Genomic DNA, 25,221 nt, shown 5'->3' on the forward strand with positions numbered 1-25,221 from the left:
ATTTTTCATAACTTTTTGACTTATTTTTCTCTGATAAAGACCTTTACAGTAGCATTATGCTCTTTCTTTTTTGCCGCTACAGGAATCGGACCTGTTATCCAGAATGCTTGGGACAGGATACAGGGTCTTTCCATCATTTGAATTTCTATACTTTAAGTCTACTAAGAAATAAATAATTTAAATATTAATTTAAACCCAAAAGAACGGTTTTGCCTCCAAAAAGGATTAATTATAAGTACAAGATACTGTTTTATTATTACAGAGAAAAGGAAATAATTTTTTAAATTTTCAGTTATTTGATTAAAATGGAGTCTATGGGAGATGGCCTTCCTGTAATTCGGAGTTTTCTGGATAATGAGTTTTCTGTATAACAGATCCTATACATATACAAAACAATAACTTGAAAAAGTGCTAGAACAGATAGAAACATACAATGCATGGAAATATGACAGCAATCATTTGCCCCTAAATGGATAGTACTGCCAATACAATTTTAAATGAAGCCAGAGTAAGAAATGTGCTAATATACCTTTTTTGTTTGAGTCTTTCTTGTGATTCTAATAGTTTTTCCTTCAGGCTTCTGATTTTAGCTTTTTTCTCATTAAGAACACAGGTAAATCGAGTATAAAGGTCTCGCTCCAGTTCTTCTTTGCCATTCACAAACTTTTCCAGCCTGAAATCATACATTTTAATATAGATTTAAACTATTGATGAAAAAGTTTAACATTTCCTGAAAATTTCCTGAAAAGCAGCGCTAGGCCGGGGAATAAACTAACATATTGGCAGCCCCAGTAGATTCCTTTACTTTAGCTCAATAAAGTTGAGAAAAAAAGCTGCACTGTTAAAAAGCATATGGGTCTAAGACATTATGGGTAAAAAAAATGATGGTTCATTCAGTTTGTTTTTCCCCGCAATGCAGTATTTTCCCCATAATTCCAGACTTATCATATCTGTGAAATGGAGATGCACCTTGTTGCAATTGTGACAAGATATAAAAACATATAATTTGACAAGAACAGGGTAAAATTGCACAGAAAAAGTCCATGTTGTTACTGTCACTTGGTGTTAAAATGACAATTCTTTAGGAGCAAATCTGTTGTGCAGGCAACTGTGGGTACCTTGGAGCTACTGCTAACGTTACAGGTGGCGGTAGCTCCAGGGTTCCCCTGCGCACATATGGAAGTGCAGCTTTGGATGCAAGAATGTTTAGTGTGCAATGACTGCAGCAAACTTTGCTAACATTTTTTAGCGCTTAAATTGTACATAACCTCAGTAGTGTTTAACTACTGAGGTTACCAGATTGCAGTCAGCAAAATAGACTTTCCTCTCCCTTAGCGAAAACTTACTGCGCGTGCATGTCATTCCAGTCACACTGAAGCCTTTCATTTTCCTTCTGCAGGTGTTCATTTCTGCTATATAATTCAGAGGTGCAGTCCAGGCAATAGTTTATCAACTCTCTGATGACATGTGCCGGGTTCTGGACATTTTTTAGTTTAGTTGATCCAAGCTTAAACTGCAAAAAAAAAAAAAAAAAGTAATGAGACAAACTTAAAACTGTGAGAAGATGTAGCAAGCACAGCAGCACTCTGTGGGGGGGGGGGGGGGGGGGGATGGGGGGGGATGTAAATCTGTACAGTAATGTGGATTTTACCATTCACTAAATTGTAAACAGAAACACACCTGCATCTCAGTTAATGCCACTGAGAATTCACTTCATAATATAGTCACAAACTTTGTACCATAGAATTCAGGGACACGTCTAGAAAATCCAGCCAGCTGAACTGAGTGTTGCCCTGCAACATGTATTTATTAGATGTGTCCCTGAATTTTCAAGTGATCTGGTCACCTTATTGTACTAGTTCTAGTAACCCACAGCCAACAAACACTAGGTTAGCACTTACTGGCTGACTGTTTGAAAGAAAAACATCTGATTGGAGCATTTACTTGAAAAGGGAATAATGGTAATTGGTATTATGTCTCCTTTAAAGGGCACCTTTCACCCTCAAATTGTTTCCCCCACCAGAGGCAAAGACTAACAGAGCCCACACTTCAGTTGGGAGAAACAATAGTTTTTCTTTTAAAAAAAATAGCCCCTGCTAGCGCTTGGCTCCTCACACCAGAAGGCAGCTCCCGGTGCGGCCAGCTATGTTGTGACACTCGCGTGTGCATAATGTCAAGTGCCACAACTTGCTTATTATGCGCATGCATGTGACAATGGAGGGTGAATTGAAACCATTGCTCCCTCCCCTTGCAGGCAGAATAGCAATGGCTGGAGCTGTATTTTTTAAAAAGAAAAATATTGTTTCCCCTGTGCCTGTGCTGGCCTCTGTTTCCTTCACCTAGAACCTCAACTAGGAGCAGGCAAACAGAAGTTATTGGTGTCTAGCACCCCTCTCCATTGCTCCCCAGGCATGCCCCTCTTCTGCATACCCAGGTGAAAGGAGTTTTAACTCACGTCTTAGATGTACAGAGCAATATGCCCTGAAAAAAACATATATGAAAAAGCTAAGAACCTTAATTTCTAATCCCCAGCTTAAAGTTACCATGCAAATAGTTTCTATTAACCAGGTAACCCATAAAGGGTCTGAGCTCAGGGAGGGTATGTTTGGTGTGTCTAGGCAGTGGTCAAAAGGGCAAGGGTTTTGTTTATCTTCTTGCGTGTTTCAGGGTTAGCTGAACTGTTGTGTACTGCAAATAAATATAACATTTTATGCAAGTGAGATGCCTAGCTGACTGCTTCTGCTTAAAGCATGCAAAGGTAGACTAATACTATTAAAATCTAAACATAAGATTTATAAAAAATATATAACTACTTGAATGATGTGTGTTTGCACAACGATTTTTATATTTTAACACCTGGATGGACTGTTGGTTTAAGATGGATAAAATAATCATGGAACATGCTAGACTAAAAGAAACTGATTAGGGCAATAAAGGAGCAGTGATAAGTGGTTGTTTCTAATCTCGGGAATGAAGTGAAGGATTACATAGCTAATAATGTCAGTCATGTCTGATTTGTGAATGAATGAAGACTGAAGTGTTCTTTGGCAGTTATATAAGGAAATTATGACATGTTGGGTTGATCATGCAAATTAAATAATCTTAGATTAGGTTTGTTAATTATAAACCCTTCAATGTTGGTTGAGCCTGTGGTATTTTCTCCCACTGAAGAAATTTAAAACAAAAATGCTAAACTAATGAAAAAAAAAATATTGTTATAGTTATGTTTGTTTGAGATAATGTCGGCATTAACAGGGAACGTTTCTCTGTTCTCAGATATAAAATACCAAAAAATAATTCTCCTAGTTCTCCTTTTAAAAACTGTTGGAAAATATCAGAATTTCAGAAACAAAAATAAAAAATAAATAAATAAACCTCTAAAATAAACATTACTCTGGAGCAGCCTGTGAGTAGCAATATGGTTGGCACAAGTAAAATGTAAAAAGCTATTTTACAAAAAAATACATAATAATAGGTTTCAAGCCTCTGGGGTTTTAATGTCATGTTTAACTTTAAGTTAAGTTTTTTAAGTTTATGTTTTTCTTTAGACACCTCTAAAAAAAATTCCACTTATAGCTTTTAAGGGTCATTGCCTTTTAAAGCCAAGCAAGTGTTTCAACCCCATTTAACATGGAGAACTCTTTAACATAAAACTCGGTATACATTCATATATATCTAGCATGACATGCTTATCAGTAGACATCCAAAGATGATGGGTGGAATTCCTATCTCATTGCCAGAAAGGATGGAAAATAGCTGCATAAAGTGGCAGATTTCCCCCTAGAACCCTGTGTGAGTATCTTAACTCACACAGAGTTTTCTTTTTGATTGGCCAAGTCAAAAGGCTAGAGTAATCAAAATGTTAGTAGGCCACAAAAACAATACCATGAGAATTAATACTTCAGCACAAGCATGCAGAGACTGACTGGGTGACTTAAGATGGGCATGGACATTCAAAACTAAAACTAACACTAAGGGACACATTCATCAAATCACAAGTTCGAATCCCGAAATGGGTAAAATTCGGATTGGATACTATAATTTCTGATGATCGCAAATATCACAAAATTGCTTACGAAATTGTCACAGAAAATACGCTCGGAGCATTCATACATTAATAAATGTCCCCCTTAGAGTGAAATTGTAGGATAAAGCCCTAAAAATAGCAAATCGGAGGATGTTCTGAACATGATATAGTTGGCAGACACCAATTGTACGAAAGTGACTTCCATTGTAGGTTCAGATACAATACATGTGCAGATTTTATCGTTAACCGGCTGAAATTTTCTAACCTGCCGATCGGCTACGCAACTGATCGCCATGGAATAAAAATTATTGCGATGATAATTCTAACCACATGGTCTGAAAATCATATGAAACTAGGTTTTGTACGATTTTATTGGTACATGTATGGCCAGCTTTATTTCCACATCCCTGTATAGTCCAATTAATATGGTCTCGTTGCTCAGCTCATGGAAAGGCAGATGCGATCATTTAGTAAGCAGGAGATACAAAGCTGTCTACCAATCAACTCTTTGGGGCACATTTACTAACCCACGAATGGGCCGAATGTGTCCGATTGCGTTTTTTTCGTAATGATCGGTAATTTTGCGATTTTTTTCAGCGTCTTTACGACTTTTTCGTATTTTTTGCGATTTTTTCGGCGTCTTTACGATTTTTGCGTAAAAACGCGAGTTTTTCGTAGCCATTACGAAAGTTGCACAAAGTTGCGATTTTTTCGTAGCGTTAAAACTTGCGCGAAACGTCGCGCCTTTTAAGTTTTAACGCTACGAAAAAGGCGCGACTTTGCGCGCAAGTGTTAACGCTACGAAAAAATCGCGACTTTGCGCAACTTTCGTAATGGCTATGAAAAACTCACGTTTTTACGCAAAAATCGTAAAGACGCCGAAAAAAATCGCAAAAAATACGAAAAAGTCGCAAAATGTTCGTTTCCAATCGGAATTTTTCCAATTCGGATTCTAAATCGTGTCTTAGTAAATCAGCCCCTTTGTGTACCAGAATTTTCTATTCTGAAAGATCAGTGATCATCTGAGCTTTAATCTCAATGAAATGCCAACTAAATACTCAGATCGAAAGAAAACCTAAAACAGATCAACTAAAGGAAAATACAGGCAGTCTGGAAAAACAGTTGCCATAGATTTTCTTGTTTCTAGAATATCTTCTAGTGGATTTAAAGGCAGTTTGGACTTCATAAGACACTAATTTGCATACTATCAGAAAAGGCTGTTTAGAACATTAGGCAGAATGTAAAAAAAACTTGAAATAGCATAAATTCTATGGGGACAGGATATATTAGTGAGCAAAACTTCCTTTCTGAGAAACACCACTAGAGATCAAATTCTTGGAAGTGGAAAGTATTAAACTAGAAGAAGCTATTCAGACATGTATCTTAACTGGCATTAAGACACTTATTAAAGCAAGCTACACATTAAGGAAACTGTAGCTCCCAATGCATGTAACAGAAGCAACAAAGTCTGTAAATGCATTCCTTTTACTGACTGTCCCTCTGGAACACAAAATGGTCACCTATTTAAAGACCTGTATATCTTCTAGAAGAAATGTGTCCCTAGGATGTAGGGCTTCAGATGCAGGGCTTGAGTACAACATTTTAAGCTAAGAATGACTTAAGGAACTTTTTAATGACAATAAATGGATGCATGTTTTAGGTGTATCAATATTGTTATTTATAAAAAAATAAAATAAAATTATACCTTGAAACTCTAAACTATTGATCTCCACAATATATTTAGCTGTGTTGGCACATTTCAAAATTACTACATAGGCAACACAATTTGCAAAAAGACCGCCTACCATTCCATGGAATCCCAGTCACTGCTATTAGTATATAACTGAAAGTAGAACGGATATGTCCCCACTTACTTTGTTAGATAGTTAAATAGTAAATCTGTCAACCCTTATATTTTATTATTATTGCTGTTATATATGTAGCACCCACACATTAACAAAGCACTTTACAGAAATTATCCATCATTACTATCAGTCCCTGCCCCAGTGGAGCTTACAGTCTAAAGTTCCTATAATTTACACACTTTGTTGGCAATTTTATCAGGAGCCAATTAATATATATATATATACGTTTGCATATTCCTTCAAGGAGGTCAACAACTACTTAGGGCCCCCACTTGCCATGGCCCTGAGTATCTAAGGCCTTTGTCTGCGGTGTTATTCCATGTTTTCTTGATTTGGACCCAGAAAGCAGTAGAACAGTTCAGGGACCGTCCTCCCATGTCTATTTTTTGTTGCCACATCCTCATTCTACCGCCTAAAATGGCTTGCTAATCTATTGGACATCTGGTATAGGTACACATATGTATACACAAAAATTCAGCTAAGCGCCTATTAATCAATAACAGCATCCAGCAAAAGAATTCAAAGCATCACTGCTCTTATCTTTAAGAATCATTTACATGGCTACAGGTGATAATTATATTCCTCAAGTCTGATGGGGTTGCCTCTTGCTATTTGGTCATGTGAAGATATTTTACTATCCATCTATAATGGCACTCATTCATGCATGCACATTCATTTCTTTACTTTATTTCTTTACTATATGGCTGCTAAAACTGCACTACTCAAGGTGGGGCCTTAAGTAAGACAGTACTGCATAACTGCACTTTACCCAAAAAAGGGGACACCTCAAAATTCTGTCAAATTCCTATTTGAATTACTATTTATACTGAATGCTTCAAGGTCGCAGTTCTTGTACTTTAAGAAATGTAAGGAACTGCAGTCCACATTGAGGAAAAACGTAATATTCATAAAACCCAAGAATCCAAATTTTTCATATAATAGATCTAATAACAGGTTTAGGGTCTATTATCAGGACAGAGTAGGGCCTTTAGATAAAGTTTTTTTTTTCCTGAATTTGTTTGTATAACACAGTGCTGCTTTTGTTGCTATAGTAATTTTCTGGTACACATGCAATATTATATTATACATTTATATTTACCAATGTCATGAAGGCTTGTAATGCAAATAATATATGCAGTTTTGGTCACGTTGCCAGACCAAACCTTCATTACTTTTCCTGTTCCTTCTAACACCCCGGGCTGGTGCCCCTGTTAGGAGAGACCAGCACCAGCCCGGGGTAGCAGCGAGCACTTCCTCCTTCCTTTTCGCTTGCGCACGCATGCACAGTGGAGTGAAAAGCCGAACTTAAACATTAAAGTCGGCTTTTCACTCTACCCACGGATTTCGCCGGCAGAAGAGAAAGGAAGGAGGAAGCGCATTGCTGCAGGTACCCTGGGCTGGTGCTTTTTTCTCCTAACAGGGGCACCAGCCCAGGGTACAAGGTAAGCGATCTAAGTCACTTGGGGGTGCCTAACATTTTGGCACCCCCAAGTGACTTAGCCTTTCCTTCCCCTTTAACTGAGCAACTGTGGGATGAAGTGGAACACTGAATGGGAGTCAGTCCTGATCCCCAACACCAGTACCAAACTAAAATTATTTAATCGAAAGCCTTTCCAGAAGAGTAGAGGTTGTTAAAGCAGAAAAGAGAAGACAAACTTCTAATTTTACCAAATGTTGTAGATAAGTCTCTATGACTATGAAGATTTTCATTCATCCAGGTCATGGTATATCTAGTATAAGTAAATCTAAAGCAACTGGACTGTCTCTAGTTCCTTCCTTCCTTCCTTCACACTTTTCACTTGCTTTAGGAGAGCGTTTTTTATGTCAAATCTGTCTATAGCACTCAGTTACAGCTTTCTCATATCTGTAAATTTTTTTTCAAACTGTAATCTGGGTTTTCTATTTTTGGTGCTGATAAGGGATCTGCATCAAACCGTACAGATATTATAATTCTGCTGTCAAAGTCTTCTGTGAACAGTAGATTACAATATCTTCACCCCTGCACTGTGGATGTTGCTGGTGTTTTAGTGTCATTTTTGTAGTCAGCAACTGTTGCTTGCGTGATTGCTGATGACTGAAACATACCTACTGCTTTTTTTCAGCACATTTCTAATTTTAGGCTTTTCTGCATTCAAAACACATGTTTATCTTTCAGACAATTCTCCAGAATTCATGTTGGTTTAGACATATTGATAAGAGGTCTATATACTCAAGGATAAGTCTTTGAAACCTCTAAAAATAATTCACAGCTAGTTTCTCCTATTTTACCAAGTAGAAGAAAATCCCAAACCAATTCTTTGCACATTATAACTGCAAAAGAACCAAACCAGTTCTGGATGTTCATACTAAGCAAGCAAATGTAACTTACACAGTGTGCCTGGTCAAAACATTCCAACCACAGCAAAAAACATTAAAGGGATTCTGTCATGATTTTTATGGTGTACTTTCTATTTCTAAATTACACTGTTTACATAGCAAATAATTCACTTTACCATTTAAAATCTTGTTCCTGAACCAACAAATGTTTTTTTAGTTGTAATTTTGGTGGGTAGGCGCCATCTCAGTGCATCTCAGTAGCCAGCGCTACACATTAGAACTGCTTTCTACTCTCATGGAGGAGTCCCAAGCTGGATTGTTTAGTCCTGTTCTGATATCTACTAGGAGCTGCTATCTTGCTCCCTTCCTATTGTTCTGCTGATTGGCTGCTGGGGTGGAAAGGGAAGGGGAGTGATATTACTCCAACTTGCAGCACAGCAGTAAAGTGTGACTGAAGTTTATCAGAGTCACATGGTCGTGGCACACTGGGGAATGAAGAATATGGATAGCCCCATGTGAAATTTTAAAATTAAATACAAAAAAAAAATCTGTTTGTGCTTTTAAAAAGCAGATTTCAATACGGGATTCTGCTGGAGAATCTCTATTAACTGATGTGTTTAGAAAAACACATCCCATGACAGTATTCCTTTAACTTCTTATCTTCTACAGAGCAGGAAGTTTTAAAGTACAGTAAAACAAACATATATTAAACTATAAACTATATTAAACTATATTAAAAACGCGGTGGCGCGAATCGCCGAAAAAGACTCGCAAGGCTTTTTCGCCAATTTCCCAAAATCGCCCCGCCGCGTCTGCCATCCCGCCGGCGACTTACATGTTCGCCGGTGGGATGGCAGGGGGAAGGCAACTCGGGGAGATTAGTCGCCCGCGAGCAGGGAGTTTTGCCGCGGGTGACTAATCTCCCCGTGTACCAGAGCCCTAAACCTTTTTGAAAGCTAATACAAGTCCTTCAGCCATGCTCCCACCACATAAATCCCACCTATTCTATTTCCAGTGACATCAAAGTTCACACCATCGATCCGCACGCCTGTTATATTAGTCCAGAATGATGAAACCAGTGGAGCAGGAGGAAAAATGGCATTTCAGGTCCTAGCAGATTTTCTACTTCACTCTGTGAGCTTAGCTAAACCGGTTGTTTTAGTCCCGTACATGGGTCAATATATTGCCCACTCTTGAGTGGTTGACAAACCAGCTGATATTGGCCTGTGTATGGCCAACTTGATACTGTATATAAACATATAAGGAAGATTTGAGTGTTTGTATTTCTTATTTGCTTCAATTATCTTTCCATTGTAATACTGCAGTGCTCTTAGGTAGTGTGCACTAAGCAGTATAATAATAATTTCTATATAAACACTTATAATCCCAATACTACTTTTGGGTTAAACAAACAAACAATAAATCAGACCTTAAGCCATGCTGACATTCAGCTCAGTCTCACAGTGAAACCATTATTCTTACAGATTTTGGTCTGGAAAACATTAAGATTTCTTTAGTTCCCTAATCAGTCAGCAAGTGGTCCTGATTTTTTTATGCTGAGCCACCATTATCTCAAGGGAAATTGTGCAAGAGTAACCATGACGTCTATAGGTGTGGCATGGAACGTCTCTAGCTGAATGTTATATTATCATGGAGCTGCAGAAAAACGAATAGCTTATATTACTTACTGGCAAATTATAGTAAGTTAGACAGTTACGGCTGCCAGAGGCTGTAGCATTGTGCCCTACAAAAATTACTGTAAAAGGCTGTCTTTTTCCACATATGCGTTTTTCCAATAACCATTCAGTTCAGTTACAAGACAAATAAATAAACAGATGGCCGCAAACTGGTTACTAGAGTGCTAGATCTTGTAAAAAACAAAATCTAAAATCAATACTTACTCATTATAAATAGGTTATATTTAAAAAAATGTTTAGTTAAATGAACATCTAAACAAATATCTCAGAAGCAAACATAATGTTGTAGTTAATTACTGCTATAAATTCAATGTTAAGTTAAAAGTTTCACTTATTGTATGATACAAAATAAGTGACTAGACACACCAGTCAACAGGAGGCAAAAGTAGTATAGGTATTGGATACCTTAACCGGAAACCCGTTATCCAGAATGTTCCGAATTAAAGGAACAGTAACACCAAAAAATGAAAGTGTATAAAAGTAACTAAAATATAATGTGCTGCTGCCCTGCACTGGTAAAAGTTGTGTGTTTACTTCAGAAAGTCTAATATAATTTATATAAATAAGCTGCTGTGTAGCCATGGAGGCAGCCATTCAAAGGAGAAAAGGCACAGGCACATAGCAGATAACAGATAAAACACTATTGTATTCTACAGAACTTATCTGTTATCTGCTATGTAACCTGTGCCTTTTCTCCTTTTTTCCAGCTTGAATGGCTGCCCCCGTGGCTACACAGCAGCTTATTATATATATATTATAGTAGTGTTGCTGTAGCAAACACACCAGTTTTACTAGTGCAGGGCAACAGTGCATTTTATTTTTATTACTTTAAAGCTCTTTCATTTTTTGGTGTTACTGTTCCTTTAAGGAGAGGCCATCTCCCATAGACTCCATTATAACCAAATAATTATAATTTTTCAAAAATGATTTCCTTTTTCACTGTAATAATAAAACAGGACCTTATACTTGATCCTAACTAAGATATAATTAATCCTTATTGGAGGCAAAACAAGCCTATTGGGTTTATTTAATATTTTAGTGATTTTTAACAGACTTAAGTTATGGAGATCCAAATTACAGAAAGATTCCTTATCCGGAAAACCCCAGGTTCTGAGCATTCTGGATAACAGATCCCATACCTGTATAATGTTGGTAAAATAGCATGGGGGCAGAGGCATGGACAATGATCAAATGGTTATCTACTAACTAGCTAGGGAATGCAGGTTTCCCTTTCAAGGGTATCCCAAAACCACCCCTAACCAACTAAAAAAAAAAGGGTGGTAGTATAAATGTCAAGGAAGGAACCTAATTCAGAGATCCGTGCACTGCACCATCTTGAATAAGGAAGTAGAATTGGGAATAGTTGGACTTCCTACCTTAGCAGATTTTGCCTTTTCATGTCTCATGTCATCCTCTTTTTCCTATAATCCTTAGTTCCCCTTAATCTGTATACACCAGTCAATATTTGTTTTGAAATTGTAATTTCTAGGCACTTCCTTCTACACTCCTACATGACCCTATATTACTGTCTTTTTGGAAGCTTGGTAATAATAACAAAGTGGCAATTACTTCCTAAAAAATTCCTAGAAAATTAACGGTATGACTCAAAACATGGTCAATGAAAGTGTTCAAACATTTATAGGAAGAGAAATAGCTACCATATGGCAACTAATTAATAAGGGAAGTGTTGCTTCATAATGATACTGTATATGCTTGCTCATTATGTGGAATAAACACTGAGTGGCTTGCCATTGCTTATATGAGCGCAGCAAGTGTTTATACAAAAGAAAAAAAAACACAAACAAAAATGCAATTGGAAATATATGGGAAGATAAAAGGAAACCAACTGCTACATATGCTTGAGGTTTAAGGTAAATCTGCTTCTTACTATATAATCTAAAAGCATCTTTTCGTCGAAAATCTTATTCTAATGACCTGATTGTCAGTAAAACTAAAAATAAAACCATACATGCCCTGAGAAAGCTGCCACATTACCAGTTTTCTGGCCAACAGAGGAGGAAAGGAAAAATAATAAAGCATGTGAAATTTATGGGTCTGAGCCGAAGGCTTCAAAAAGAATGGATATTAAAGGCCCAGTTCTACTGTCAGTGCTAATGACAGGATTGCTTTGCATTTATTGTGTCTTATAGATTTAACTTGAATTACTGAAGGCTATTTAAATTTCCATCGGTGGGAGACAATAGAATATAGTTTAATGAACAATTACAAGTACACATAGTTTCATAGTTTCAGAAGCCATTCACAATTCTAGAACCCTTGAAAGAAAACAGTTGTCTAATACATTCATTTGCTTTAAATCCAAGCACAATAGGGTAGTACACATTACAAAATCCCCATATAATCCTTTTTTATACTGTATACTGTTGTGAATGATACTTCAAGAATTTGCTTTTTTTTTTTCAACAAGCCCTTGCATGCTTATCAAAAGGCAATACCTAAGCTACCTCCATTTAAAAATATCACTACCGATATTCCAATTTTGGTTTCCAGAAGAACAGAAGGTCTACTGCAATGGAGAAGAAATAAATAATATCTCTAAAAAGTTACATTTAGTAGTGAAAAAGAAAGTTGCTTGCGGAGGAGTGTGGATTGGTCCTCTATCACATTAGCCCACTCCCAAAATTTGCCATGTTAGGTGGGGCCATTTTAATAAGTCAGCAAAAGGGGCAATTGGCCCACCAGGCATGGGGGCCCACATTCAAACCTGCTACACGTTGAAGTATTCCCTAGAAATGGCAGACCCATCATTTTTATTAGCTGGATGACCTCAAAATAACTATTTGCTTTAATTTTCTGTTCTGATATTTTACGTCTAGTATAGATATTCTTCCCATACAAGATCTATATGGGCCCCTTGGAGGAGGCTGGGGAACATAAAAATCACTTAGAGGGAGCTCTAATAGGAAGGCTCTTGTTTAGTATTTTTTCATTATTATTTATTTATATAGTATCGCCATATTCTGAAATGCTTTTCAGAACAGCCCCGGCCTCAGTGGAGCTTACAATCTAAGGTTCCTATCACATTTACACACACTATGATCAATTTTATTATGAGTCTTCTTGTGTGTGCTTGGAATGTAGAAGGAAATCATTGTACCCAAAGGACATGGGGAAAATATTAAGAACTCTTTGTAGATAGGGCAGCAATTCTAATCACTGCAACACCATGTTACAGCTTCCCAAGTAGCCAACAGACTGTCCTGGGATGTTGTATATCTTTCCTCCTGGTAAGTACCCGTCACTATAAATTTCTGAGTTTAATACTACTACATGTACATGTTAACAATTAAAGTATGTGTGTCTCAATGAAAAGCATTATATATTATTAACATGGAATTGTCAAAAATATAAATTTCAAACAAAAAGGTAGCTAAAAGTTGTCTCTGTTTTAAAAGCAACATTTAAAAGCAAATGACATATTGGAGTTAATCTTAATAAAGCTGACTGGGATGACTAGTAATAAATCCCAAACATATGGAATGCAGGTTAGCTTCTTTTAGTATGCTGACCTTTAAAACAGAAAAGAACATGGAAAAAATGTCTCTTGAACACTCCCTTACAGTTAAAAGTGTGTCCATGCAGTGATGCTTTCCACCTCTCGGACAAACTAAGAATAGAGAGAGTTAACCTGAATTGTTAGCAGAGCTGTGCTTGGAAACTAAGCCTTATGCCCCTGTGAATAAGCATGAGATAATGCCTAGACTAAGGAAAAATAAAAGTTTTACCAAAGTGTGCACTACAAACAATTTTCCAGAATGACTAATACCAAGGATTTAATGTGAACAAACCATTGACTGTTTGCTTGTGTTCATTCTACTGTTCTCAGAGCTGCAAAGACTCCACCTTATGAAGCCTCCAAGTCTACGAGCAACTAATAAACAAAAAAAATCTTCCTTCTTAAAAGCATATTCATTTATGGGGGGGGTTTGTTGTTTATGTGTGCACCGGCATAACATTCCGTTTATATGCATTTCTGATGGTGCAAATTAATTGATGGCATTGTTTCTCTGGATGTGGCACCCCTACAAAATTGTATGGGACCTCAAGAAGTAAAGTGAAACTAAGTTACCATCAGTTACTGGCTGCCAGCATAGTGTTATGTATAATACAGCAATAAATTGGCAGTACCGGCAAGGAATCTTAAGCAAACATGTAGTACCCAGAATAAAATAAAAACCATCAATGCTGTTTCATTCTGTGGGCAGTTTAAACAAACTATTCTTAAGTGCTTGTCCCTCCTTTCCAAAGAACTACATAGGAAATGCAATCTCTAGGGCAGATTTGGTGGTTATAGGTGTACCACACGTATTAAAGGAGAAGGTAAGACATAATCTCAGGGGGTCCCTAAACCCTCAGTGACAAGTGCTCCTGTTCACTGAAAACTGTACTGGCCTGGAGTACTACTGAAGAAGCACATGTCTTCCTGGATATTGAGAAGCACCATCCTCTTCCTTCTTCCACAAAAAGACAAAAAGCCAGCTTTTACTCTATTATGCATGCACCAGGGGGCTTCAGAGAGGATGCAAAAACAGTAAGATATTAACGTGATGCTCATACAGTAGCACCCCTTACTGGTTTGCTTTTCCACTAACAGGAGTACCAGCCAGGAGTCTCCAGGATCAGTTATAACCACTTGGAGGGGGGGTACCCCACATTTTGGCATGGCCCAAATAATAATAATAATAATTTTCCAGCTCCTTTAAAGAAGAATTCCACATTTAATAAATTTAATATGCTATAGATATGGTCATATGGTCTCTATTATTTATTTTAATTTTTTTCAATTCCAATATGTAGCTCAAATTGGTGTCTGCTTGTCAAGGTCACTGATCCCAACACCCAAAGAACCAACTTTGAGACTTCTGCTTTATCTTTCTCTTCAGGCACTCTCTTAATCATCTGCCACTCCAAAACTGCTGTCTGGCTGCTAAGGTAAACAACCCATAGGAACTAGGTAGCACTGTGGTAGTAGTGGTCTCCCTGTCATCTTAACTCCATTAATTTTAAGTAGTGCTTTTCCAATACAATGAGAAACATGGTGTGTAAGTCAACATACACAATAAATTTAGGCTTTAAACCATCTGATTAAACAACATCATCAAAAGGGATTCATTATGAAAACTATTGTTTGGTTTGGTTTTTAATCTGAAACCATTTTGAAAATGACAAAACTATATATGACCAAATTTTGAAATGAGATATGTTTGCTTCCGATGAATGTTGGAGACAAAAATGAGGATGCAACCAGCCCCAGAACCTTAGTTTCCACATATTAAAATTAAAAAAAAAAAGGTTTTTTTTTACCACTAGAGAATATGGCTTTCTATTGGTAATTAAAAAAAAAAACAAAAAAAAACCTAAGCACTATGGTAGGTGGTAAGAACAGGGCTAGTTTTTTTCTATCCAGCGCTTCCATGCAAAGAGCATCAAGCACAGGGACTGCAAGTATAGCTAATTGAGCACTAAGGGCGTGCTCTTACACTCACACCCCCACGGGGTTTACCTAGAGAACATTATTGTTTATTCAGGAGAACATCAGATTTCTAAGAGTGCAATTGTCTGTAAATACATTTACATTACAAGTTATATAGCTCTAAATACCTAAAAGCTGAAATAAAAGATTTTACAATAGAGATACAATAGAGACCCAAATGCATTTGGAACAAGCTGATTGTTTTTATAGCATAACTGTTCCCTATGATAAGTAAAAGACCCCTGCTTAGAGAATGTTCAAAGTAGCCTCAAATCCACTGGTTCTTCAATGCACATTAGGAGTGAATGTCCCACTATTTTGTGGCACCTGCAGTGCACACATATGGCACCAAAAAGACAGATGCAAAAAAGCCATGTAGTATTGGACACTGCACTAAGGTGCATCAGGATAATACTTTTACCAGTCTAAACCACACACATAGGCATTTTTTGGGGAGGGGTGGGGGTGGCATAGTTGTTTTTTATTTTGTATACGTATTTTGTGGTTTATGTTGTTTCCCTATATTATTTTTTTACTTTACTTTTATTTTCTACTAGCGCAAGGGTGTATGTTGTCAGCAGAATTGCATCAGTTGCTGGACACTGTTTTAATACAGTAGAGGCAATGTTTCAGTTCTAGAAAATTGCTGATTTTGAAAAGATGCCAAATCTGACTTAAGGTAAATTATAGTCCTGTAATTCATACCCACATTCTTGATTTAAAATAATGAATTAGGCTTTCTATGTATGTCGTAAACCTTGATATAAGATGTATATCATCATTCCTGCATGTAAATTATTCAACTACTATTCCCTGTCAAGGGGAAAGTGATGCGATCCTCATTTTCCAACATCTAATGTACTTGTGTTACATTTCCAAGTTCAAATATTATAGTGTGTATTTTATTTTTTTCCTGACAACTTGTCAAGATTTAAATCTTACCAGCTGATTTGGCTGCAATGAACTGAGACTGGAGAGCAATAATTATGAATGATATTTTATCTATAAACCATATTACATGCACTGAAAACACTACACTACACATTTAATTTCATATGCAAAAGTTCCTGTTGAATAAAGTGAATATAATATAAAGTGATATATTTAATTCTTAAAAAATAAATAATTGCAATCTTATTTGTAAATTTTTGTGTGCAATTTGCATTTCACTGCAATTCACCATTTGTGAAAAATTATGCGCTGGGCGAACTTTATAAGCGACCCCCATTTTGTCAGACTCCATGGTACTACTCTGTCGACAGTACCCCAGTTGTTCCTGTGCTTATTTGCTTTATCTCTAACTGACAAGAGAAGTAAGTGCTGCAAATGCTTGTATATCCATTATTTTACCTGCAGTGGCAATGCTAAAGCATTATATAAGCACTGATATAGCAGATGATGGTATCAAGCATATGAAAAATCATTGAAAAAATAGCATTAAAATAAAAAATTAATTCAGTTTCAGTTACAGTTAGTCACATAAATTCTTATCCTTTTGGCAACTAAAAAGTGTGTACCATGTTTTACAACCATTAAACAAGTTGTAGGCTGTATTACCAGAGCCCCGCTCTGCATGTTTCCAATGTTTTCTGTAGCTTTGGCAAATTGTTTACTATCTATTCAATAGGTTTGGTATTCGGCCAAATCCTCTGCAAAGGATTTGGTATTCGGCCAAATCCAAAACTTCTGGATTCGGCCCGGTAATTTATACAATAGTTAGTTTTTTCTTTTTTTCTCTTATCAGTGCTTTAATAATGTCACTTCCCCCTTTTTGTCCTACCAGGTAATGAATTTGTTGGTTTATTGCCCTGATCATGCCCAATGACATGATATATATGTTGTAAGTAATGCTCTGCCTATAAGTAAAAGTTTGTCACAAAATGCATAAGGCTACTATGTATCCTACTATGGTTTCGATTGAAGGATTACAGTTATTTTATTTTGCCTGTTCATGGGAATCTGTGAGTGCCTGCCAAGAATTTTTGTTGGTGTTGGATTTTATGAACAGTATGCCAGTGCAAAAAAGTGCAAAAATTGGTGGAATCTGCCGTTTTCCGCAGTTTGTACACTGCCTTAATGCTTTAAAGAATTGCCACAGGTCTCTGTATTCTATTTTGAACCAGAAAGATCTTCAGCCACCCCAATGAATACAGAGCTGCCTGGGATGGGAGGCCTATAGGTGTCCCTGTTCTGCCCCCTAACTTAGGGAGCGTTAAAGAATTACCAGGCAGTAAGGCCAGAGCTGTCCGGTGTCTGCACCTTGCAATGGATTTTGTTTATACAGGTATATGAACCGTTATCCAGAATGCTAGGGACCAAGGGTATTCCGGATAAGGGGTCTTTCTGTAATTTGGATCTCCATACCATAAGCCTACTAAAAAATCAATAAAACATTAATCAAACCCAATAGGATTGTTTTGCATCCAATAAGGATTATTTATATCTTAATTGGGATCAATTCAAGGTACTGTTTTATTACTACAGAGAAAAAGGAAATCAGTTTCCTTTCTGTAATTCAGAGCTTTCTGGATAACGGGTTTCTGGATAAGGGATCCCATACCTGTATTTTTATTTAAGTGTTTATAACAATTTCATAGTTTTCTACCTGATGCTTATGTTTGGATTATTCATCTATGTAATATATTTACTCATAAGTTTCCACAATATCTAGCTCAAACTCGCTTCACTTCACTGTAATTAAACCACTATCTTATATGTGAACAAACACTAAATGCACCCCAAAACCCCAATTTTAATTAGTTGGTTTAATAAATAAGTAAACTCAAACAGCTTCTGTTTAGGGACAATTTAAGCGAACCGTACCATGTAAATCACTATGGTTCGGGTGTATAAACCTCGAACCTCTCTCCAATGAATCTCAAATCCCAAAGCATTAAAGACTATCTTATATGTGGCTGCATTATGCATTACAAAGACTGTATGTCAGAAGCTGTTCCATTTGGTATTTTACTACGCTTTGGAGGACTATTAAGTGTATTCTGGCACGGGAAAGCTTCCTAAGTCACAACATTGCTTAGAAACTACAACCTAGACATTTAATATAGTCATTTTATTACTTCTTTATTTGCCACTGCCAGTTTCACAGTCAAGAGGTATAACCTGACACTAAGCTATTCCCAGAAGCAGGAAGTATACCAATCATATACATATGCACTTATTTAGGAAAACAATCTGTTATTTGTGGTTTTCAAACAAATCCAAATTTGGTCAGTTAAATATCAAATAAGCATTTTCAACATTCATAAGTAGAATGTAAACTTAAAAGGGAAGGAGCAAGAAAGGCTTGGAGTTGAGGTGTCACAGATATCAGCATATCTACTCAGATCCTAGTGAGCACTGCCAGTGAACCTGAGGAATAATCTGCTACGACTTGTGAAGCAGAGGAAATGCATAGTGCAGGGAATGTGCTCATATACAATAATCCCCACTAGGCTGCTTTAAGATACTGGTAGGCCTAGGGAGAAATATTTCATTGCTGGGCCCCCACAGCAACCCTATGGAATTTGTGGCAATATTACCTTCAACCAGGGAAGAAGATATGAGCCTAGTCCATAACATATATTCTCTTCTACTAAAACACCCTTATCCAGGCACTCTAAGTTTCTTGCACACAATGTTAGAGGCTTTACACACTTAATTCTAAGATCTCCATTCCCCTTTGATTACTCATTCTGTTATATTCATACAATGTTACTACTTTGAAAACAAACTGGGGTTTAACCCTTTAAGTGCCAAGGGACGTAGATTCTACGTCCCAGGTACCAAGGGACCAAAGTGCCATGGGACGTAGAATCTACGTCCAATGGCACTGTCGGGTTTACAAGCGCTGCGCTCGCTTTTAAAGCAGCGCAGCGCTTGTAAACCCCTCAGATCCCCCTAGGCAACGAGCAGAGCAGCACATACATACCGATCCGGGTCCCCCAGCCGCACCGATCGCGTCGCCAGCCAATGACAGCAGTGGACACGCGTTGATGACGTGTCCACTGCTGTCCCTTTAAATAGCGCCGCCTACTGTCGGCTCCCTCACTCCTGCTGCGCACTTTGGACAAGATGGAGCTCCCCTGCTGCCTTCCTGCTGGATTGATCGCCCCTGATCGCCCCTGATCGTCTGCCTGCCTTGGGTAAGCTGAACTACAACTCTCTACCACTGTTTATTTTGCTTATTTCTATCTCAACTGTCTAAAAAATTTTTTTTTTTTTTTTTTTGCATTTTTTCTTCTATCTTTGTCATTATTACACTTTTGTACACATACACACTTATTTACAACTTTCCCAAGCACACACAGACACTTACACACACACTTACACTTACACTTTTTTTTTTTTTTTTTTTTTTTTTTTCTTTCTTTCTTTTCTTTTCTTTCTGTCTTTGCTTTCTTTGGCAGTCTTTTTTTTTACTAAAACTTTATTTCTGATCTTGCTCTATAATTATCTGATTTATTTGGTTGCATTTTAGTGTTTTTTTGGCATTTTCATAATTGATTTCTGTTTTTGAATTATTCTATTGCACTGTAACTTTTTGTATTGCTATTGGGTGCTGAATTTGCAGTGACGTTGGTGGATCCAGGGCTCTGACCACCGATTTCATTGCAATTATTGTTCTTCTGTTGGTTTAGGTGGTTTTATTGGATTTTACGGTGTTTTATCTTTGCATTGTTCTTTATTGTGTGTTTAGTGCCCCCAAAAAGGTTGCTTTTGCAGTGACATTGGTGGATCCAGGGCTCTTACCGATTTCATTGCAACTATTGTTCTTTGATTGCTTTTAGTGGTTTTATTCCATTTGATTTCAGTTGTTCTAGAAAGGTCCAGAGGTGCTAAGATTGTTCTGGTAGTTTCTATTGCCAAGGGTTAGGCTGATGCCACACGAGGCGTAGGGCTGATTTTTTCAGCAAGTGGAAAAACGCTTGCCAAAAATTCAGCCCTACGCCTGCTACTTGTTCCTGCACCCGAATGAATGGGATACGCTCGGGTGCAGGCACGTGTAGCCGATATACGCATGAAAACGCGAGACTTTGCATTCTCACGCGTTTTCATGCGTATATCGGCTACATGTGCCTGCACCCGAGCGTATCCCATTCATTCGGGTGCAGGCAAAAAAAAAAGGGGTGCATAGAGTGCAGCCCCAATATTATGCATTTTCAGGTTTGGCGGCCATGTACTTATGTGCAACCAGACATAGGTATCGTTTTATTCAGGGGAACTTGCAGATTGATGGTTAGTAAGTTTTTGGTAGTTGCCATGGAGATTTTGGGGAGAAATCTAGGTTTTTTATCTGGTTTTTCCTTGATTTCTGACCAAAATCTAGGTTTGTATCTGGTTTTTCCTTGATTTCTGACCAAAGCGCTGACTTCTGCAAGGGACTGCGGCCACAATTTTCCATGTAGAAAGAGAAGAGTGGCGTCTCTGAATAGCTGAAGGTGTGCACTTTTCGTAAATATATAGATTGTGGGGGTTATCTCACAGGTAGGGGGGGTTAACACTGAAAAACTGCAGGTAGTGCACATAGAGCGCAGCCCCCAAAATTTCAACTGAAATTGCCCTTATGCATTGCCCCTGTTTGGGGGCATTTGGTGGCCACGTCTTTATGTGCACCCATACATATGGGGTATCGTTTTATTCAGGGGAACTTGCAAATTGAGGTTTAGTAAGTTTTTGGTAGTTGCCATGGAGATTTTGGGGAGAAATCTAGGTTTTTTATCTGGTTTTTCCTTGATTTCTGACCAAAATCTAGGTTTGTATCTGGTTTTTCCTTGATTTCTGACCAAAGCGCTGACTTCTGCAAGGGATTACGGCCACAATTTTCCATGTAGAAAGAGAAGAGTGGCGTCTCTGAATAGCTGAAGGTGTGCACTTTTCGTAAATATATAGATTGTGGGGGTTATCTCACAGGTAGGGGGGGTTAACACTGAAAAACTGCAGGTAGTGCACATAGAGCGCAGCCCCCAAAATTTCAACTGAAATTGCCCTTATGCATTGCCCCTGTTTGGGGGCATTTGGTGGCCACGTCTTTATGTGCACCCATACATATGGGGTATCGTTTTATTCAGGGGAACTTGCAGATTGATGGTTAGTAAGTTTTTGGTAGTTGCCATGGAGATTTTGGGGAGAAATCTAGGTTTGTATCTGGTTTTTCCTTGATTTCTGACCAAAGCGCTAACTTCTGCAAGGGACTGCGGCCACAATTTTCCATGTAGAAAGAGGAGAGTGGCGTCTCTGAATAGCTGAAGGTGTGCACTTTTCAGAAATATATAGTTTGCGGGGGTTATTTCACAGGTATGGGGGTGTTTAGACTAAATAACTGCAGATAGAGCACAGCCCCCCCTTATGCATTGCCCCTGTTTGGGGGCATTTGGTGGCCACGTCTTTATGTGCACCCATACATATGGGGTATCGTTTTATTCAGGGGAACTTGCAAATTGAGGTTTAGTAAGTTTTTGGTAGTTGCCATGGAGATTTTGGGGAGAAATCTAGGTTTTTTATCTGGTTTTTCCTTGATTTCTGACCAAAATCTAGGTTTGTATCTGGTTTTTCCTTGATTTCTGACCAAAGCGCTGACTTCTGCAAGGGACTGCGGCCACAATTTTCCATGTAGAAAGAGAAGAGTGGCGTCTCTGAATAGCTGAAGGTGTGCACTTTTCGTAAATATATAGATTGTGGGGGTTATCTCACAGGTAGGGGGGGTTAACACTGAAAAACTGCAGGTAGTGCACATAGAGCGCAGCCCCCAAAATTTCAACTGAAATTGCCCTTATGCATTGCCCCTGTTTGGGGGCATTTGGTGGCCACGTCTTTATGTGCACCCATACATATGGGGTATCGTTTTATTCAGGGGAACTTGCAGATTGATGGTTAGTAAGTTTTTGGTAGTTGCCATGGAGATTTTGGGGAGAAATCTAGGTTTGTATCTGGTTTTTCCTTGATTTCTGACCAAAGCGCTAACTTCTGCAAGGGACTGCGGCCACAATTTTCCATGTAGAAAGAGGAGAGTGGCGTCTCTGAATAGCTGAAGGTGTGCACTTTTCAGAAATATATAGTTTGCGGGGGTTATTTCACAGGTATGGGGGTGTTTAGACTAAATAACTGCAGATAGAGCACAGCCCCCCCTTATGCATTGCCCCTGTTTGGGGGCATTTGGTGGCCACGTCTTTATGTGCACCCATACATATGGGGTATCGTTTTATTCAGGGGAACTTGCAAATTGAGGTTTAGTAAGTTTTTGGTAGTTGCCATGGAGATTTTGGGGAGAAATCTAGGTTTTTTATCTGGTTTTTCCTTGATTTCTGACCAAAATCTAGGTTTGTATCTGGTTTTTCCTTGATTTCTGACCAAAGCGCTGACTTCTGCAAGGGACTGCGGCCACAATTTTCCATGTAGAAAGAGAAGAGTGGCGTCTCTGAATAGCTGAAGGTGTGCACTTTTCGTAAATATATAGATTGTGGGGGTTATCTCACAGGTAGGGGGGGTTAACACTGAAAAACTGCAGGTAGTGCACATAGAGCGCAGCCCCCAAAATTTCAACTGAAATTGCCCTTATGCATTGCCCCTGTTTGGGGGCATTTGGTGGCCACGTCTTTATGTGCACCCATACATATGGGGTATCGTTTTATTCAGGGGAACTTGCAGATTGATGGTTAGTAAGTTTTTGGTAGTTGCCATGGAGATTTTGGGGAGAAATCTAGGTTTGTATCTGGTTTTTCCTTGATTTCTGACCAAAGCGCTAACTTCTGCAAGGGACTGCGGCCACAATTTTCCATGTAGAAAGAGGAGAGTGGCGTCTCTGAATAGCTGAAGGTGTGCACTTTTCAGAAATATATAGTTTGCGGGGGTTATTTCACAGGTATGGGGGTGTTTAGACTAAATAACTGCAGATAGAGCACAGCCCCCCCTTATGCATTGCCCCTGTTTGGGGGCATTTGGTGGCCACGTCTTTATGTGCACCCATACATATGGGGTATCGTTTTATTCAGGGGAACTTGCAAATTGAGGTTTAGTAAGTTTTTGGTAGTTGCCATGGAGATTTTGGGGAGAAATCTAGGTTTTTATCTGGTTTTTCCTTGATTTCTGACCAAAATCTAGTGTTGTATCTGGTTTTTCCTTGATTTCTGACCAAAGCGCTGACTTCTGCAAGGGACTGCGGCCACAATTTTCCATGTAGAAAGAGAAGAGTGGTGTCTCTGAATAGCTGAAGGTGTGCACTTTTCGTAAATATATAGATTGTGGGGGTATCTCACAGGTAGGGGGGGTTATCACTGAAAAACTGCAGGTAGTGCACATAGAGCGCAGCCCCCAAAATTTCAACTGAAATTCCCCTTATGCATTGCCCCTGTTTTGGGGCATTTGGTGGCCACGTCTTTATGTGCACCCATACATATGGGGTATCGTTTTATTCAGGGGAACTTGCAGATTGATGGTTAGTAAGTTTTTGGTAGTTGCCATGGAGATTTTGGGGAGAAATCTAGGTTTGTATCTGGTTTTTCCTTGATTTCTGACCAAAGCGCTAACTTCTGCAAGGGACTGCGGCCACAATTTTCCATGTAGAAAGAGGAGAGTGGCGTCTCTGAATAGCTGAAGGTGTGCACTTTTCAGAAATATATAGTTTGCGGGGGTTATTTCACAGGTAGGGGGGGTTAACACTGAAAAACTGCAGGTAGTGCACATAGAGCGCAGCCCCCAAAATTTCAACTGAAATTGCCCTTATGCATTGCCCCTGTTTTGGGGCATTTGGTGGCCACGTCTTTATGTGCACCCATACATATGGGGTATCGTTTTATTCAGGGGAACTTGCAAATTGAGGTTTAGTAAGTTTTTGGTAGTTGCCATGGAGATTTTGGGGAGAAATCTAGGTTTTTATCTGGTTTTTCCTTGATTTCTGACCAAAATCTAGGGTTGTATCTGGTTTTTCCTTGATTTCTGACCAAAGCGCTGACTTCTGCAAGGGACTGCGGCCACAATTTTCCATGTAGAAAGAGAAGAGTGGTGTCTCTGAATAGCTGAAGGTGTGCACTTTTCGTAAATATATAGATTGTGGGGGTATCTCACAGGTAGGGGGGGTTATCACTGAAAAACTGCAGGTAGTGCACATAGAGCGCAGCCCCCAAAATTTCAACTGAAATTGCCCTTATGCATTGCCCCTGTTTTGGGGCATTTGGTGGCCACGTCTTTATGTGCACCCATACATATGGGGTATCGTTTTATTCAGGGGAACTTGCAGATTGATGGTTAGTAAGTTTTTGGTAGTTGCCATGGAGATTTTGGGGAGAAATCTAGGTTTGTATCTAGTTTTTCCTTGATTTCTGACCAAAGCGCTAACTTCTGCAAGGGACTGCGGCCACAATTTTCCATGTAGAAAGAGAAGAGTGGTGTCTCTGAATAGCTGAAGGTGTGCACTTTTCGTAAATATATAGATTGTGGGGGTTATCTCACAGGTAGGGGGGGTTAACACTGAAAAACTGCAGGTAGTGCACATAGAGCGCAGCCCCCAAAATTTCAACTGAAATTGCCCTTATGCATTGCCCCTGTTTTGGGGCATTTGGTGGCCACGTCTTTATGTGCACCCATACATATGGGGTATCGTTTTATTCAGGGGAACTTGCAGATTGATGGTTAGTAAGTTTTTGGTAGTTGCCATGGAGATTTTGGGGAGAAATCTAGGTTTGTATCTAGTTTTTCCTTGATTTCTGACCAAAGCGCTGACTTCTGCAAGGGACTGCGGCCACAATTTTCCATGTAGAAAGAGAAGAGTGGTGTCTCTGAATAGCTGAAGGTGTGCACTTTTCAGAAATATATAGTTTGTGGGGGTTA

At 38.5% G+C, this 25,221-nt stretch overlaps 1 protein-coding gene across 2 annotated transcripts in view; it reads right to left on the reverse strand.

The window, feature by feature from the left end:
- xrcc4 (X-ray repair complementing defective repair in Chinese hamster cells 4) overlaps window positions 1-25,221 on the reverse strand; it is a 151,971-nt gene that overhangs the window by 63,241 nt on the left and 63,509 nt on the right. For both annotated transcript variants that reach the window (NM_001113080.2, XM_012970791.3), the window contains exons 4-5: window positions 1,347-1,513; window positions 530-673 (exon numbers count right to left, since the gene is read on the reverse strand). In NM_001113080.2, coding sequence (NP_001106551.1) covers window positions 530-673; window positions 1,347-1,513 — 311 coding nt within the window. The remainder of the gene's footprint in view (window positions 1-529; window positions 674-1,346; window positions 1,514-25,221) is intronic.

This window comes from Xenopus tropicalis, chromosome 1, assembly GCF_000004195.4.
Source record: "Xenopus tropicalis strain Nigerian chromosome 1, UCB_Xtro_10.0, whole genome shotgun sequence".
NCBI lineage: Eukaryota > Metazoa > Chordata > Amphibia > Anura > Pipidae > Xenopus > Xenopus tropicalis.